The sequence below is a fragment of the Leptidea sinapis genome, chromosome 42 (genome assembly GCF_905404315.1).
Source record: "Leptidea sinapis chromosome 42, ilLepSina1.1, whole genome shotgun sequence".
NCBI classification, from domain to species: domain Eukaryota; kingdom Metazoa; phylum Arthropoda; class Insecta; order Lepidoptera; family Pieridae; genus Leptidea; species Leptidea sinapis.
Window position 1 is genome coordinate 2025585 of NC_066306.1, and position 14053 is coordinate 2039637.

General features: G+C 35.1%; 1 protein-coding gene across 1 annotated transcript in view; it reads left to right on the top strand.

Annotated features, from left to right (window-relative positions):
• The window catches only part of LOC126976742 (protein timeless homolog), a 62537-nt gene extending 50740 nt beyond the window's left edge, over nucleotides 1-11797 (top strand). The window contains exons 19-22 of the mRNA XM_050825300.1: nucleotides 2762-2950; nucleotides 7229-7425; nucleotides 9653-10166; nucleotides 11679-11797. Of these exons, the coding sequence (XP_050681257.1) occupies nucleotides 2762-2950; nucleotides 7229-7425; nucleotides 9653-10166; nucleotides 11679-11764 (986 nt within the window). The 3' untranslated portion in view covers nucleotides 11765-11797. The remainder of the gene's footprint in view (nucleotides 1-2761; nucleotides 2951-7228; nucleotides 7426-9652; nucleotides 10167-11678) is intronic.
• Nucleotides 11798-14053: the final 2256 nt, after the last annotated feature.

Here is a 14053-nt window from a genome sequence, read left to right on the forward strand (position 1 = left end):
TTAGAATAGCTCTTTCGGTCTATTTCTTTTGAGAATAGTCCACGTATAAGTTAAAATCCATATTCCAAGAAGACATTGGAAACCTGAGTTTAATATTGATAGTCTTTACATCTATCTATATTTTTTCAATTGTAATTCATTGTAATATTACGGTGTAAGGCGTGGCCTGGCATACTCTTATTTGAATACATACCGCCACGATCGTAACCCTGAGTATACCCGTTACCATATACCTAGGTGACACTGAAAATGTTTAGAAAATGAAAAACGACATAATGTAGAAAACTGCCAATACTTTTATTATTTTTCGAAGTAATCTCCGTTCCTCTCTACACATCGTCTCATTCGATGGAACCACTGAGATATGCAGGGGGGCCATTCTTCCTTAGGGGTCTCTTATATGGAATTTTCGTACGCTTTCACCGCATCTTCAGGGCTCGTAAAGCGAATACCTCGAATTTTATCTTTAGTTCTTGGGAATAAATAAAAGTCGCAGGGCGCCAGGTCAGGACTGTATGACGGATGACTCATTATCTCGACACCTGCCACAGTCAAAAATTCAACAGTCCGTTTTGCGGAGTGCGCTGAAGCATTGTCGTGGTGAAGGAGGATCCTTCGAGGGCGCTGCTGTCGAATTTTTTCCAAAACAACAGGCAAATAGCGTATAGTACAACTGTCGCGAAATGACCTTTCCGACCAAGGAATGAGGCAATCATCTTTTTTCCTTGACTTCTTTCTTTTTTACCTTAGTTGGCCAATCCTCGAAAGGAAACACCCACTGAGCTGATTGTCTTTTGGTTTCGGGTTCGTAGCAATATATCCAGCTTGCATTACCTGTGACGATGTCAAATACAGCATTTGCGTCACAGCCGTTGAACTTATCTAACATTTGGCGACACCAGTCCATGCGAAGGTGTTTCTGGTCATCGGTTAAAGTATGGGGAATCCATCTGGTACAAAGCTTCCTGACCCCTAAATGTTCGTGTAACATTTATTGAACTTGACTCATACCAATGCCTAGGCTTGCCTGTATCTGCTGATAGGTCACTCTCTTATCTTCCTCTATCATGCGTCGCACAGCACTGATGTCATCTTCAGTAGTCGCTGTTAAAGGACGGTCCCCGCAGATCACCATTGAGATTGCTACGTCCACGCTTAAACTCGTTAAACCAATTGTAAATAGTGGCACGAGATGAGGCTTCATTAAGAAATGCTAGTCGCAGCCTATCATAGCTTTGTTGTTGAGTAAGCCCACTACGAAAGTCATAATAAATCATTGACCGAAAAGTTCTCGCGTTAGGTTCATTTTCACGTGTAACAAGGGTTTTAGATTTGCCGCCAATTCACAAAAACAAATGACAAATGAATGCAACATACCACATTAGGTTACCAAAGAGTTCTTAAATTGAAATTCAAAAAAAGTTTTCATTAGCAATGTTTCTAACTGGCCAGTTTTAAACATTTTCAGTGTTACCCACGTACGGTTTCATGTTAATTTCATTAGAATGATACATTACGACTTTGACGGAAACACAAGTCAAGCTACTAGAATGTTTATACTTGTATTGCTCTTTCTATGTCGTTAAATAAGTCTACAGCGACAAGTGTTGCGACTAAAGTTTCCTATAAACTGTGCTGTATATTAATAGCGCTTCAGAGTTACGAGTTTCTTTGTACCGGTTTTAATAGTTTGAATTAAATTCGATTGGGATTTATAGTAGTCTATAGAAAACTAGCAACTAAAAGTTGTCGACAATCTTCAACTTATCGTCGTCCACTCGTCATTCATTCGTAAGTTGATTTTTCGACTGATTTCGAAATTTATCGATATTAAACTCGACGTTATAGAGGTTAGCACAGGATCGTTACAATATGTAGTATACTGGTCTTCTATTTTAAGTCGAGAATTATGTATACTAGGAAAAATATGCATAAATATGTTAAAAAGTGTGAACTGCATAACTTCAACACTAGACATAAACATAAAATTGCCATTCCCAGTGTTAGAACTAGGAACGCAAATAAGTCATTTTTGGGAAATTGTGTTAGATTGTATAATAAAATCCCCACGACTAATAATAAAATTGCCTGACAAAACATTCGAGATATAATTTATGTAAAAACTGCTTTGATGGCAAGCGGTTATGATAATATTATAGAGTATATTGAGGATTAAGAAGTTTGACGTACGTTGCATATCGCAGGTCTCTGCGAACACGTAGCATCCACTACGAACTATTTGTAATTACTTACATAATTTACTTTGGGCGCACTTGTTTTTTAAACATTTTATGACTATTTACAAATGCTTTGCGTACAAAGTACACATGTCAGAAGTGAAACCTGCATTGTACATGAACCTCCAAAATGCATATGAAGTCCTGGTACGTGTTGCTAGGATGACACATGATTTCAACCGCTATGAAAGACATTACAACCACCGCTATCATATACGTCGTGCGCATGTAGGTATGTAGGTGCAATATACTAAGGTCACCCATAACACAAACTCTTCTTCAACTATGATGCCCTGGTACCAGAACACTGTATAATGCTTCCCATCTCATTTTCTCCACATAAAATCTGAATTCATGTGTCTGTCTCTTTTTACTGTCGCTTTTTCGTTTCATCGAATTCTTTTAAATCACAACGGTGCTAGAGAAGTTTTATCTTCAAAAAATTGTCATCTTCATTTTCATATGTGTGAATTAATATTATTCCTAGTAGTAGTAAATTAATATTATTTCTATTGTTAATTTAGAAAACAATGCATCATCAAACTCCGAATCAGAATCGAACGATTCGGATCGTTCCACCAGAAGCCTATCGCCTGCTCCGAAGCCTAAGAAGAAAAAAGAGGCTCAGAAGATGAGAAAGAAAGCGACAGAGAGAAATGTGGAGATGAGTGCGAACGAGATAGCATCATTGTTAGTGCGAGCTGTTAACGAAGGTAACTAATATTAACTATTTTTATCGATTATTTTTTTTATTGCACTAAAATGGAATTAAACAGTTTGTTATTTTTAGGTAATATTCCTCAACTCTGTGTTTTAATACATAAATTTAATTAACACTTAACATTTAAATTACAAACTTAAAAAATACCTACTCATTATATGTAATCCCAGTGTCTTTCTTATTTCTTGTAGTAGTCACAAAGTTTTACCACGCAACCCGGCATTTTAGTTTCAATTATTTGCAAAGTTTAACAGAACATGTGGCACGTCAATCTCACACATTGTTCGAGTCTGGCTCGAGTACGCCCACATGGACGTAGTATTAGTTGCCGTACCAATCCATAATCTAAGACGTACCATTAGAACAGTTCAGACACACGTATTTATAATAAAGGTAGTCAAATGGTCACCTTTATTTGTACGTGTCATAGAGAACAGCGGCAGATAAGCTAGATAGATGGTGCATTATGTCATGTGGCGTCCCTGACAGTTTATATTTAGATGAATTGTGCAATGCAAGAAGCACAACTCGAGTCACATCCTCCCTGCCAACTTCCTCCTTTTTCCTTTTCATATACGGAACTCTAAAAATGAATTAAAATTTCGCTTTTGCGCAACAGGAGAGTTTCTGAAGGTTATAAAGTAACAATATGTGTACGTGCATAATTAATATGTATTTACTTTTGTTCTGATATTTTTTCTCTGCGTTTTTTGTCCGAATATGGTACTACTTGATAGATTTTAAGTCTATGATTTTTACTAGTGCAATAGTAGAGATGGCAAAGTGACAATTAACACAGTCCCAATAAGATGACATCTGATTAGGGAGCGATAAAGATTGCTTGCTCCATATCGCCAATTTCCAAATCAATAAAATCTATACAAAAGTATATCACTACAAAAGAATATATACTTAGTATTAAACGTACACGTAGTTGAGTCACAAGTCAACATCTAAAATAGTCCCGCGATCTCTTCAAATAGAACCGTTCTCATGATTTTCACGTCAAAAACTTATCGTGAATACACAGACACATTAAAAGTTTCCGATAGAAAACTTGGGCTATTAACTTGGCGCGTTCGACGCTGCTACATACTACATAGACCTAGTTATCTTCAAACGGAGCCTCTAAATTAAATCAGTGTATTATAACTAGAGTAACCGACATACCCCGATGATAGCGGGCAGGGCACAAAGCTCGAAGTTCAGATAGCCGTCGGGATAGAAAAGTGCTTGAATAGCCACCACGAACTGTCGTTTGTTGGTAGACCATAAGATGGACCGATAATCTGGTCAAGATCGCCGGAAGAGGTTAGGTTAGGTTGGGTGAGGGCAGCGCAGGACCGATGTTTGTGGAGATCATTGGGCGGATTTGTCAAGCAGTAGACGTCTTTCGGCTGAATTGATTATGATAATGAAACGTTATAAAAAAATAATTTATTTGTTTTTGTATAAAAAAAAGTCCCTGACCAGTGGGAGCCTCCCCTTTGCACATGATGCCGGCTAGATTATGGCTACCACTACGGTGCCCTTTTCTGCCGTGAAGCAGTAATGTGTAAACATTATTGTGTTTCGGTCTGAAGGGTGCCGTAGCTAGTGAAATGAGTGGCCAAATGAGACTGAATATCTTATGTCTCAAGATGACGAGCGGAATTGTAGTGCCGCTCAGAAATTTCAAGAATCCTGAGCGGCACTGCTTTGTAATGGGCAGAGCATATCAACAACCAGCAGCTGAAGATCCTGCTCGTCTCGTCCCTTATTCTCATAAAAAAATACAATACAATATCGTAATTTTCATGGAATGCGATAAAATATTTGTGATTCAAAGATATGGTCAAAATTTCGTTAAAATACCCTACTATTGAACATGTTTGTATAATATTAATCGATGCTCTATCTAGAGACTAAACTGACATAAATCTCTACATGAGTGCAGTAATGGAATAGCTTTAAGTACATCGCTTATTTTAAGATTACTTAGAATAACTTTTTGCTTTATAATTTTCTTGGCTTGGCTTTAGAAGATATTTTTTACGTAAAATTGTGTGCCTTTAGATATCTTTATATATATAATTCTTCTGTACGTGTGTTGACAGTAAACTCCTAAAAGGTTGGGTCCGATTTGAATGAATTTTTCTGTGTGTGGTAAAGCGGATTCGAGTCGATTCGCCGAATTTCACCTTCTCACGACACGCCACAAGTTAGGATATCACCCCACCAGCTGGATGTGTGGCGGTCCTCAAGGAGCAGTGCGGTTTTCAAGGAGCTTTGTTCCACGTACTACAAAACTGTGGAATGAGCTTCCTTGTGCGGTATTTCGGGACGATACGACATGAGTACCTTCCAAAAAAAGCGCGTACTCCTTCCTTAAAGGCCGGCAAAGCTCCTGTGATTCCTCTGGTGTTGCAAGAGACTGTGGGCGGCGGTGATCATTTAACACCAGGTGACCCGTACGCTCGTTTCTCCTCCTATTCCATAAAAAAAACGAGTATGGTTTCGATTCACAATTGAACTACCTCCTTAATGGCTGCACCGATTTTGATGACTTCTTAGATTCTCAATACAGTCCATATATAATTCTTCTGCGTATGTTAGTGATCTCCTAACGTCTAGAGAACTTCTGTCGGGTCCGCTAGTATTTGTATATATTGTCATCGTTAACGCTTTACAAGCTGAAATCTGTATTGACGAGTGGTAAAAAGTTCAACCCTATACAATCTTCGTGTTCGTGTTTTAATAAATAAATTCCGACGGTTAATGAACCAGCTTTCACAATGAGCAAATGCCGCGAAGTACTTGCGCATTCTTGTCTCAATTTGTCAGACTCCGACCCTCGAAATTAAATTAAGCTACCTTTATTTTGGTTGTACGCGTCTTTTTAAGGTGCTCATCGGGTAGTGGCTTGGAAATCGTAGAAGGATGTTCATTCCAAATCGTTATTAATCTTAACATAAAGTACAACAATATTTTCTATTACATTATTTTGATAAAGGAAATACTTATATTTACGCGTGTAATGAATTAACTCCAAATATATCTGCCTTGTTTCTTATGGAAGTAAGGCGTGAGACGAGTAGAACGTTTAGCTGATGGTAATTGATACGCCCTGCCAATCACAATGCAGTACCGCTCAGGATTCTTTTTTTCTATAATTGCGCTCGTCAGCTTGAGACATAAGCTAAGCTGTTAAGGCGCGGACTGGATTGTAAACGCTACAACCAATCCTACAATATTTGTGTTGATCATGTTGCAAAGCTGCATGCAAATGGGCATTTATTTTACTGATTTATTTTTGTTAATTCAAAATTTACATATTATATTGAAAAATAATTCGGTTTAAGTTTTGGAATAGTACTAATTCTATTAGATTCTTTAAAAAAATGTTGTTATAGCTGAAAATTCGGAGATTTTTCACTTCAAAGTTTATTTTTGAGGAGCAACTTGCAATTTTTTTATTGGATATTTCAAATTATGTATAAATATTCTATTCGGTTCAAAAGTTTCTTTAAGTCCTTCATTGTGCATTGTATTTTTTGCGTCGGAATATTTTTAATTGCGTTATGCTGTAATCGACTCTCTAAGAAAACAATTTTTATGGAAATTGAGGTATGCCCGCGCCTTAAGTCTTATTTGCCCAGTAATCACATTAGCTACGGCGCCTCCTTCAGACCGGAAGACAATAATGCTTACCCATACTCTAGCCGGCATCCTGTGCAAAGGAGTCTCCCACTGGCGATTCAGAACATACTTTTTATACATACAAACACTTTTTAAATGATAAATCGTGTAATGTAACTGTGTTTTTACATTCTATTCTTTTTATTTATTTATTTACATTTTTATTATTATTCCATTTAGCCCGACGTTTCGTGACCTTAACAGGGGGATTGCGGTTGACAGCAGTAGATATTGTAGTTGTCATAGTTGTTATTGTGAAGTTTAGCGCCATTTGTTGCCTCGGAGGTGGTATTTGCTGTAGACAGATGGTTTTTGGCAAAATTTACTGACTTTCTTCTTTTTTTAGTAGGCTTTAAAAAGTTCTTTTACCTGTAGAATTGTATATTATCACTCAATAACATGACACTTAATTTAAAAAAAATAGAGATCTTTTATTTAAACTTAAATAAGGTATTTAAACATAAGTAAACATTGTTAAGAATTAAGGGTTTGTAACACGTTCCTTTTAAAAGAACCAGTCGTTTCATTTTTATTAAGATTAATAGTGGCTTCCTACTTCTTCATTTCTAAATTTTCTCTCTCTCTGTCATAGGTCAGACTGAAGCACTGAAGTGGCTCGCCGATAGCTTAGAAGAAGTGGCGTTGGATCAAGAAGCAGACGGTTACGACCCCACATCTGAGGGGATCCCATTAGTTCCTATTTCTTCGGATTGCGTGGATGCTATGGACAACAAACTGTTCCAGCTTATACTTAAAGCTATTGGTGTTGTTCCACCTAGTGATGAACAGGTAATTAGTAATTTATAATTCAAAATTTAAACTATTCAGTCTTTTATGATTTATAATATGTCTATATAGAGCTTCTTTCTGTTAGACAACCGATGAAAACGGGCCAGGTTTATTACTTTCGTGTGCGTGACCAGCTACGTCTTACACTCGCGATTTTTATGTCACTTTGTGTTAGTGTGCGTGCATTGCTCAAAATAGAGGATAACTGTCAACCTCCATTTTGTTTAACGTTTCCACATCTGCCACAGTCTATTTAAACGTAAAAATGGTCTAAGGGTTTCATCAAACAGAATACTTAAGGAATCAATATTGAGAAAAAAAAGGCCTTTCATGCCTTTTCATAATTTCAGCTATGAAATGACTATAACAACGAAAGCAAATATTATAATAAGCTTATAATGCTCAGCTAAGTTTTACGTATGTAAAGTCTGAGTAACACTGACTGATAAATAGCACTGGATAGGCTGTTCCATATGTTCCGCCAGTCCAGTGGTAAATAGTGGAGGTCAGTGCTGAGTAAAGTCTAAGTACCCTCTATAAATCTCAGCCTATAAGTCTTCAGCACTGGTTGTCAATTTAAATGTGTATTTTTTGTTTATCGTGAGTTTGTTACGCAGTCCTTCGCAAAATTATAAACCTTTACAATGAGTAGGGTATATCTCAAGGGTGGAAAAATGAGGGATAAATTCTATAAAATATACATGTATGTCTCTAGCTGTCTTTTGATCGGATTTTAGTATATACTTATATATGTAGTTCTCAACAAGATTATTGTGTTAAAATTAATAGTAGGTGATCACTTTACTCGTAGCTATTTTCGTGGTGGGTGTCATAATATGGTGTCTACTATTCTGTTGTAAACTGCATGATAACATAGTTTTGTCTCGTTCATCAATATTGAATAAATAAACTTTAAATATATGCTTGCTAACTACTCTAATAGTCTATACACATGGTCGGATTTGGTGCGACCGGACCATCTGACGGTCCGGTGACTCGCACCAATTGGTCCGGCGTCGTACTCTGTACGGTCCGAAGGGTAATAATAATAATTGTGTGCGATGGACAATGCGACATATCCGAATATGGTCCGGTACCAGACCGCGTCCGATTGTTCAGCCGGACCAAATCCAACCATGTGTGAGTTAATTCGTCCTAACAAGATATTATTAGAGCAATTTTGCTTACATCACTTGTTTACATTCTTCCAAAGCTCAAAAATTACTGGATCTCTCAAATATATCGCGACTTCCATAAGCCTTCTACTAACGGGATATTTACAACGATTGGAGGAATTTTATAGTTTCTTCCGAATCGTGATTGATATCCGAATCAGGGCTGACTGTTCAAAACAACAGATATATATTTTATTTATCTGGGTTTATATTGAGAGTTAGTACAAAGTATCCATATCATTAAAGATAGTAAAAATAATTGATTTGTTGATTATAATTTGGTTGAAAGCTGATAATGCGTAATGATTTATTGTTTAGCTAAAAACATCCCAAACTACACTAATATTGAAGAAAGTCATACATTACAACACGAGTCATATTCATATATTTATCATCTATATTCAAAGAAACTTTCGCAATGTGACAAACTTCGCAAAAAACAATTCACATTACGAACTTCGATCATATAATATTTTCTCAGGAAATACACGACCTTTCGACGAAAATGACACCATTATTGTTTGCTCTAAGCTATAAATTTATATGAATGGCATATTTATAGTAAAACCGCACAAATTTGAGTCTCGCACGCCAAGGGTTCCATTTCTAAAGATATTATGCGATCGCTTTTAATTTTAAAAGATTATTTGCTTTATTGCATTCCACCTTAGCACAAGTCCTATCAATATTTCAACCTACTAAACCTATATATAACCATTTATAAAGTAGCTTGTGACATACAGGCAAACATTTCTAGGTCTATGAGTAATCTATTTACCTAATGTTAAACCCCAAACTCTTCGATGCATGTTTAAATTAACTATAGTAGCTAACCTATATGTTATCATCACGTCTACCGCTCTTTGTAAATTACTAAGGTAATCGTGTTATTTATTACATTCATCTTGCCTTTTATCATATCATTATTGTATAATTTTGATAATAAGGGAGGTTTTTCGTATATTAACAATTTATTTTATACTTAATTTAATTGTTTTATTCGTGAACTTTTGAAATCTGATCCTGAAATTTATTCAACATTACTATTTCAGGAAACGTATTGGCGTATACCTAGTATACTTCATCACGAAACGATCAGGAAAAGACGGGAAATTATTAACAAAGCCATTAATAATGAACTTATTGTTAACTTACAAGATTCAAACAAGAACGATTCTAGTGATGACGATGACTTGTTCGATAACCTAAGAAAAATAACGAATCTTGGTGGAACCGAACTTAATAATAGTGACAAACAAAAAGAAACTAATCAAATTAATTGCAAGACTGCAACCGTTGTTGGAAATGACATTGCTGAAAACGATAGTGATGATGAGGATTCAATAAGTAAAGTTAATATTAGAAGCACGAAACGCAAAAGAACTATAAGCTTAGATTCTGAGAGTTCTTCTAGAGATAAACTACCAAGGATCCATGAAGATGTCGACGAAGAAGACAAAAATGATGACGACGATGATGACATACTCGAGTTCGCTAAGAAGACACTGCAACAGGATTTACCTGATACTGAAGATATATTAAGTGTCCTGCCGAAACATGACTCAGGTAAGACATCTGTTTGATTTATTTTACAAATGCTCAGACCCACCAGCTTTAGAAATAATTTTCCATTCATTTTCTTCTTAATAGTTGATAATGAAAGCAAAATAAAACTATGAAGAAGTAACTTACTCTTTGAAAGCGATCTATCGTTACCCGTTGTTCTTTATATGAGAACATTTATAGCTCAGCTCCTTCCGGAAGTTCAAAACCTTCGGTGCGATCTCGTACTTCTGAGGAATTTAATCGATATATCTTAATGATTTACACTGTGTTTATTGACTTACCCCCTTATTCATAATAGTCTGCTAACTTAAAGCATTGCTAATTCTCACTCTGTCTTCTTCTATTGACCTAAGTTAGCGGACCATTATGAATAAGGGGGTTACATTTTAACAAAATAAATAAGATTAACAAAAACTTTTAACAACACATTACGTTTTTATAATTTTATTGTCTAGTGGTATATTTATTCTACTACATAATACACAAATATGTCTATAATGAAATCGACATCAATATCGAAATGGACTCTATTTACATTGATTCTCATTTTAGCAATCGTAAGCTGAATGTTGTTTGTAATTATACTAGTTAAACCACCGACGCAAAAGGGGTGTTATCACTCTGACATATTGTGTTACTATAGCATCGTAGCGACTAAACGAATTGAACATTTTAATGCGGTTCTTTCTGTTTAATTTGGTTCCGATACAGATGTATCCAATTTATATTATTCTGAGATTAATTATTTACAATTATTAACCGACTTCAAAAAAGGAGGAGGTTGTCAATTCGTCGGTATTTTTTTTATGTTTGTTATCTCAAAACTTTCGACTGGGTGAACCGATTTTGATAATTCTTTTTTTATTTGAAAGCTGGTGCTTCCCAGGTGGTCCCATTGTAATTTGGTCCAGATGTGACAGTGGAATCCATGGGAAAACCATAAAAGTCTTAAATTTTGCTATACAAACGTGTGGCAAAGTGGATGATAAATTTACGAATAACTCAATATCGCGCCAACCGATTTCGATGATTCTTTTATTGGAAAGCATATACTTCAAAGATAGTTTGGTGAGAGTTTGGTTAGGTTCTGATCACGGAATCCATGACAAAGTAACGGAAAACTGTCTCTAATTACAAATTGCTAAGTACTAACGTTCATTGCTGCATTGAAAAATTTAGTATATTTACACATATTTAGACAAATTGTTAGCACATCTCACCTATAACTATGTATGTAGTTACAAATCTATCTTGGATGACACCGACTCCAAAAATAACAATAATCGTAACTAGAATAACATTAATTAATTAGATTGTATAAAAATACGCAATTATTTTTATACTTTTTAGTGCACATTATATCTGTTGTTTTGGAATAGTGTTTTTGAAGGCGGTTGTTTTTTTGTTAAATTTTTTTTTAACTCTATTAATATATTATTTTATTTTAATAGATATACAGCTTAGAAGTTTTAAAATTAGTTATCATAATGTAATGATTTAAATTTTCTCCAGACGACAGTGAAGAAGAGGCAGTAGAAATGGTCGCGACTTCAAAACGCAAGAAGCTTCGAGTTATAAGTGATAATGAATCCGAATAAAGTATAATTAGTAATATATGAGTGTTAATATACCATATTTTGTTTTTATTTAATATCAGAATTTATCCTATACTTTTTGATGTAATCTACATTTCAACAGAATTCGTTATTATCTGTTCAATTAGTTAAAAATATAATATCAAAAGTTTATACATTTTAACCATTTATCACCGTTTGGGCACAGGTTAAACTTTAATGAGAAGTGACAAGAAACTCATTGCTATTCTTTTAAATCAATATTCGACAGCTTCATCTTCTTACAAATTATTCTAAAAATACTCTTAAGTCATGACTTACACTAATGACTAAACTAATAAAAATAAAAAATGTACATTAATTAAAAAAAACTATTCATTATAGGAGATGTATCAATCTATACAAATTTTACATAAATAAAGGTAATAAGGGTGCTTTATATCAACGTCATAAAAATATAAATGAATGAATTGTAATGGCCGGCCCATTAACAGACTGCTTCAACTCCCATAATAATTTCATGTTATGAAATTGACAGATTCAAGAGTCAAATAATGTTTTGGTACAAATTAAATTTCTATATTTTATAAGAGAGGGAAATCTCTTTAAAATAACAAATTTTTTAGATATGTTTTAGTTTTGTTCTGTAGGAATGGTTGAATAGAAACCCAATTAAATTCAAATTAGTCCATGGGTTGGTAACATGTCTTAAATATAACTGGCTGGTACTATAATAACACATGGACCCTGCGAAAGCTTTTAGGCAAATTACGTGCACGCTCTCACAGTAGACGGAGATTGTAGATATGCGAATAACTGATATGGGATGCACATCAATAAATGAAATATGGCTATGTTGAAACCATAGAGTAAGCCATAGAGAGCGAGACTAATTTGTCAATGTGGGCATTAGCTAGTGACAAGTGTGCAAAAAATGCATGAGAAATGTCTAAGATACAGATGACAGGTGTTAAGGCCGTTGCGGAACTGAAGTTTTCAAAGTCGAATATTTTACTAGGGGAAGATTTCTTTGAACAGAATGCTGGCTTTAGTAAGGCCAACAAAACGAGATAAGGTATGTATGTAGGTAAACAGAGGTAAATCGATATCTTTGAATATTTAAGGTAGTGCAGTGTTGTGCAAACATTTATGTGTTTCGGTTTGAATAATGCCGTAGCTAGTGAAATTACTGGGCTAATGAGACTTAACAGCTTATATCTCTAAGCTACGAACGCAATAATTGTGATGCTTCTCAGAATGTAAAAGAATAATCAGGCGCTCTTGGAAATCAAGAAAAAAAAACATACGGTTGAATAAAAGAACAACAAATATCAATTTTTAAGAATTGAGAGCAACGTATGTAAACAAGTGTATCTATTCAATTTGCAAAGTAAGTCGGGATATGAAGGTAGACTGGAATTTCCAATAACACGCGCCGATATACGAGCTATTTTCTTACCATTGCGCCGTGTGCACTCAATATCGATACCCCAGACTAGAAATAGATAGACAGAGACTGACGCTACCGGGAAAAACTGCTTTGTGGTCGTTGAAGATGAGTTTGAATATATGTAACTTTGTGCCAAATTTTTGAATATTTTATGGTAAATACACTTTTTTACACAAAACTTAAATAGGCGATAGATATTACTTTAAATAATAATCAATAAAATAGGGCTTCAAGTCGCGTCGACTTGAATATCAATCGCCTATGTCTTGAGTAGGTACCTACGTTCAATAAGCGAATTATCTGGGGCTCAATTCTCACCCAGTAGAACTTTTCCTGTGTGGTAATTCGTATTCGAATATAAACATTCTACTGAAAAGTTTAAATGGTGCGTCTATCTCATTATTTTTGGGCACCCATAGATCGATTTACCAATCAAACCAAAGAGAATGTAAATCAAACGGACAAGGCCCCTACACAGGTTACAAAAACTCACTCTACGGTAGTGAAAATCACTGATACTATGAGGGAGAGAGAGCCTTCGCGGTATACCTTATAGAGAAAGTTGTATTGTAATGGAGATGGAGAAAGGAAAAATTGCGAGTGCGAAACAAAAGCTTCGTTTAGTTTATTTATTGGAGGCTGATCTACAATTTAAAAGTAGAAAATTTTATTCGACCTTCACAAAAAATAAAGCGAGAAAGAGATGGATCATCGGCTCTAATAATGAAATGTATGAATGAAAGTCGCTCTGTTATATGATGGAATCACATAATATGTAAATTTGTTGTTAAGTAAGACATTTTCTTAATCTAAGTTAATTTGTGAATTCGCATCTCTCAGTTCAAAAGAATGAATTAGTACAG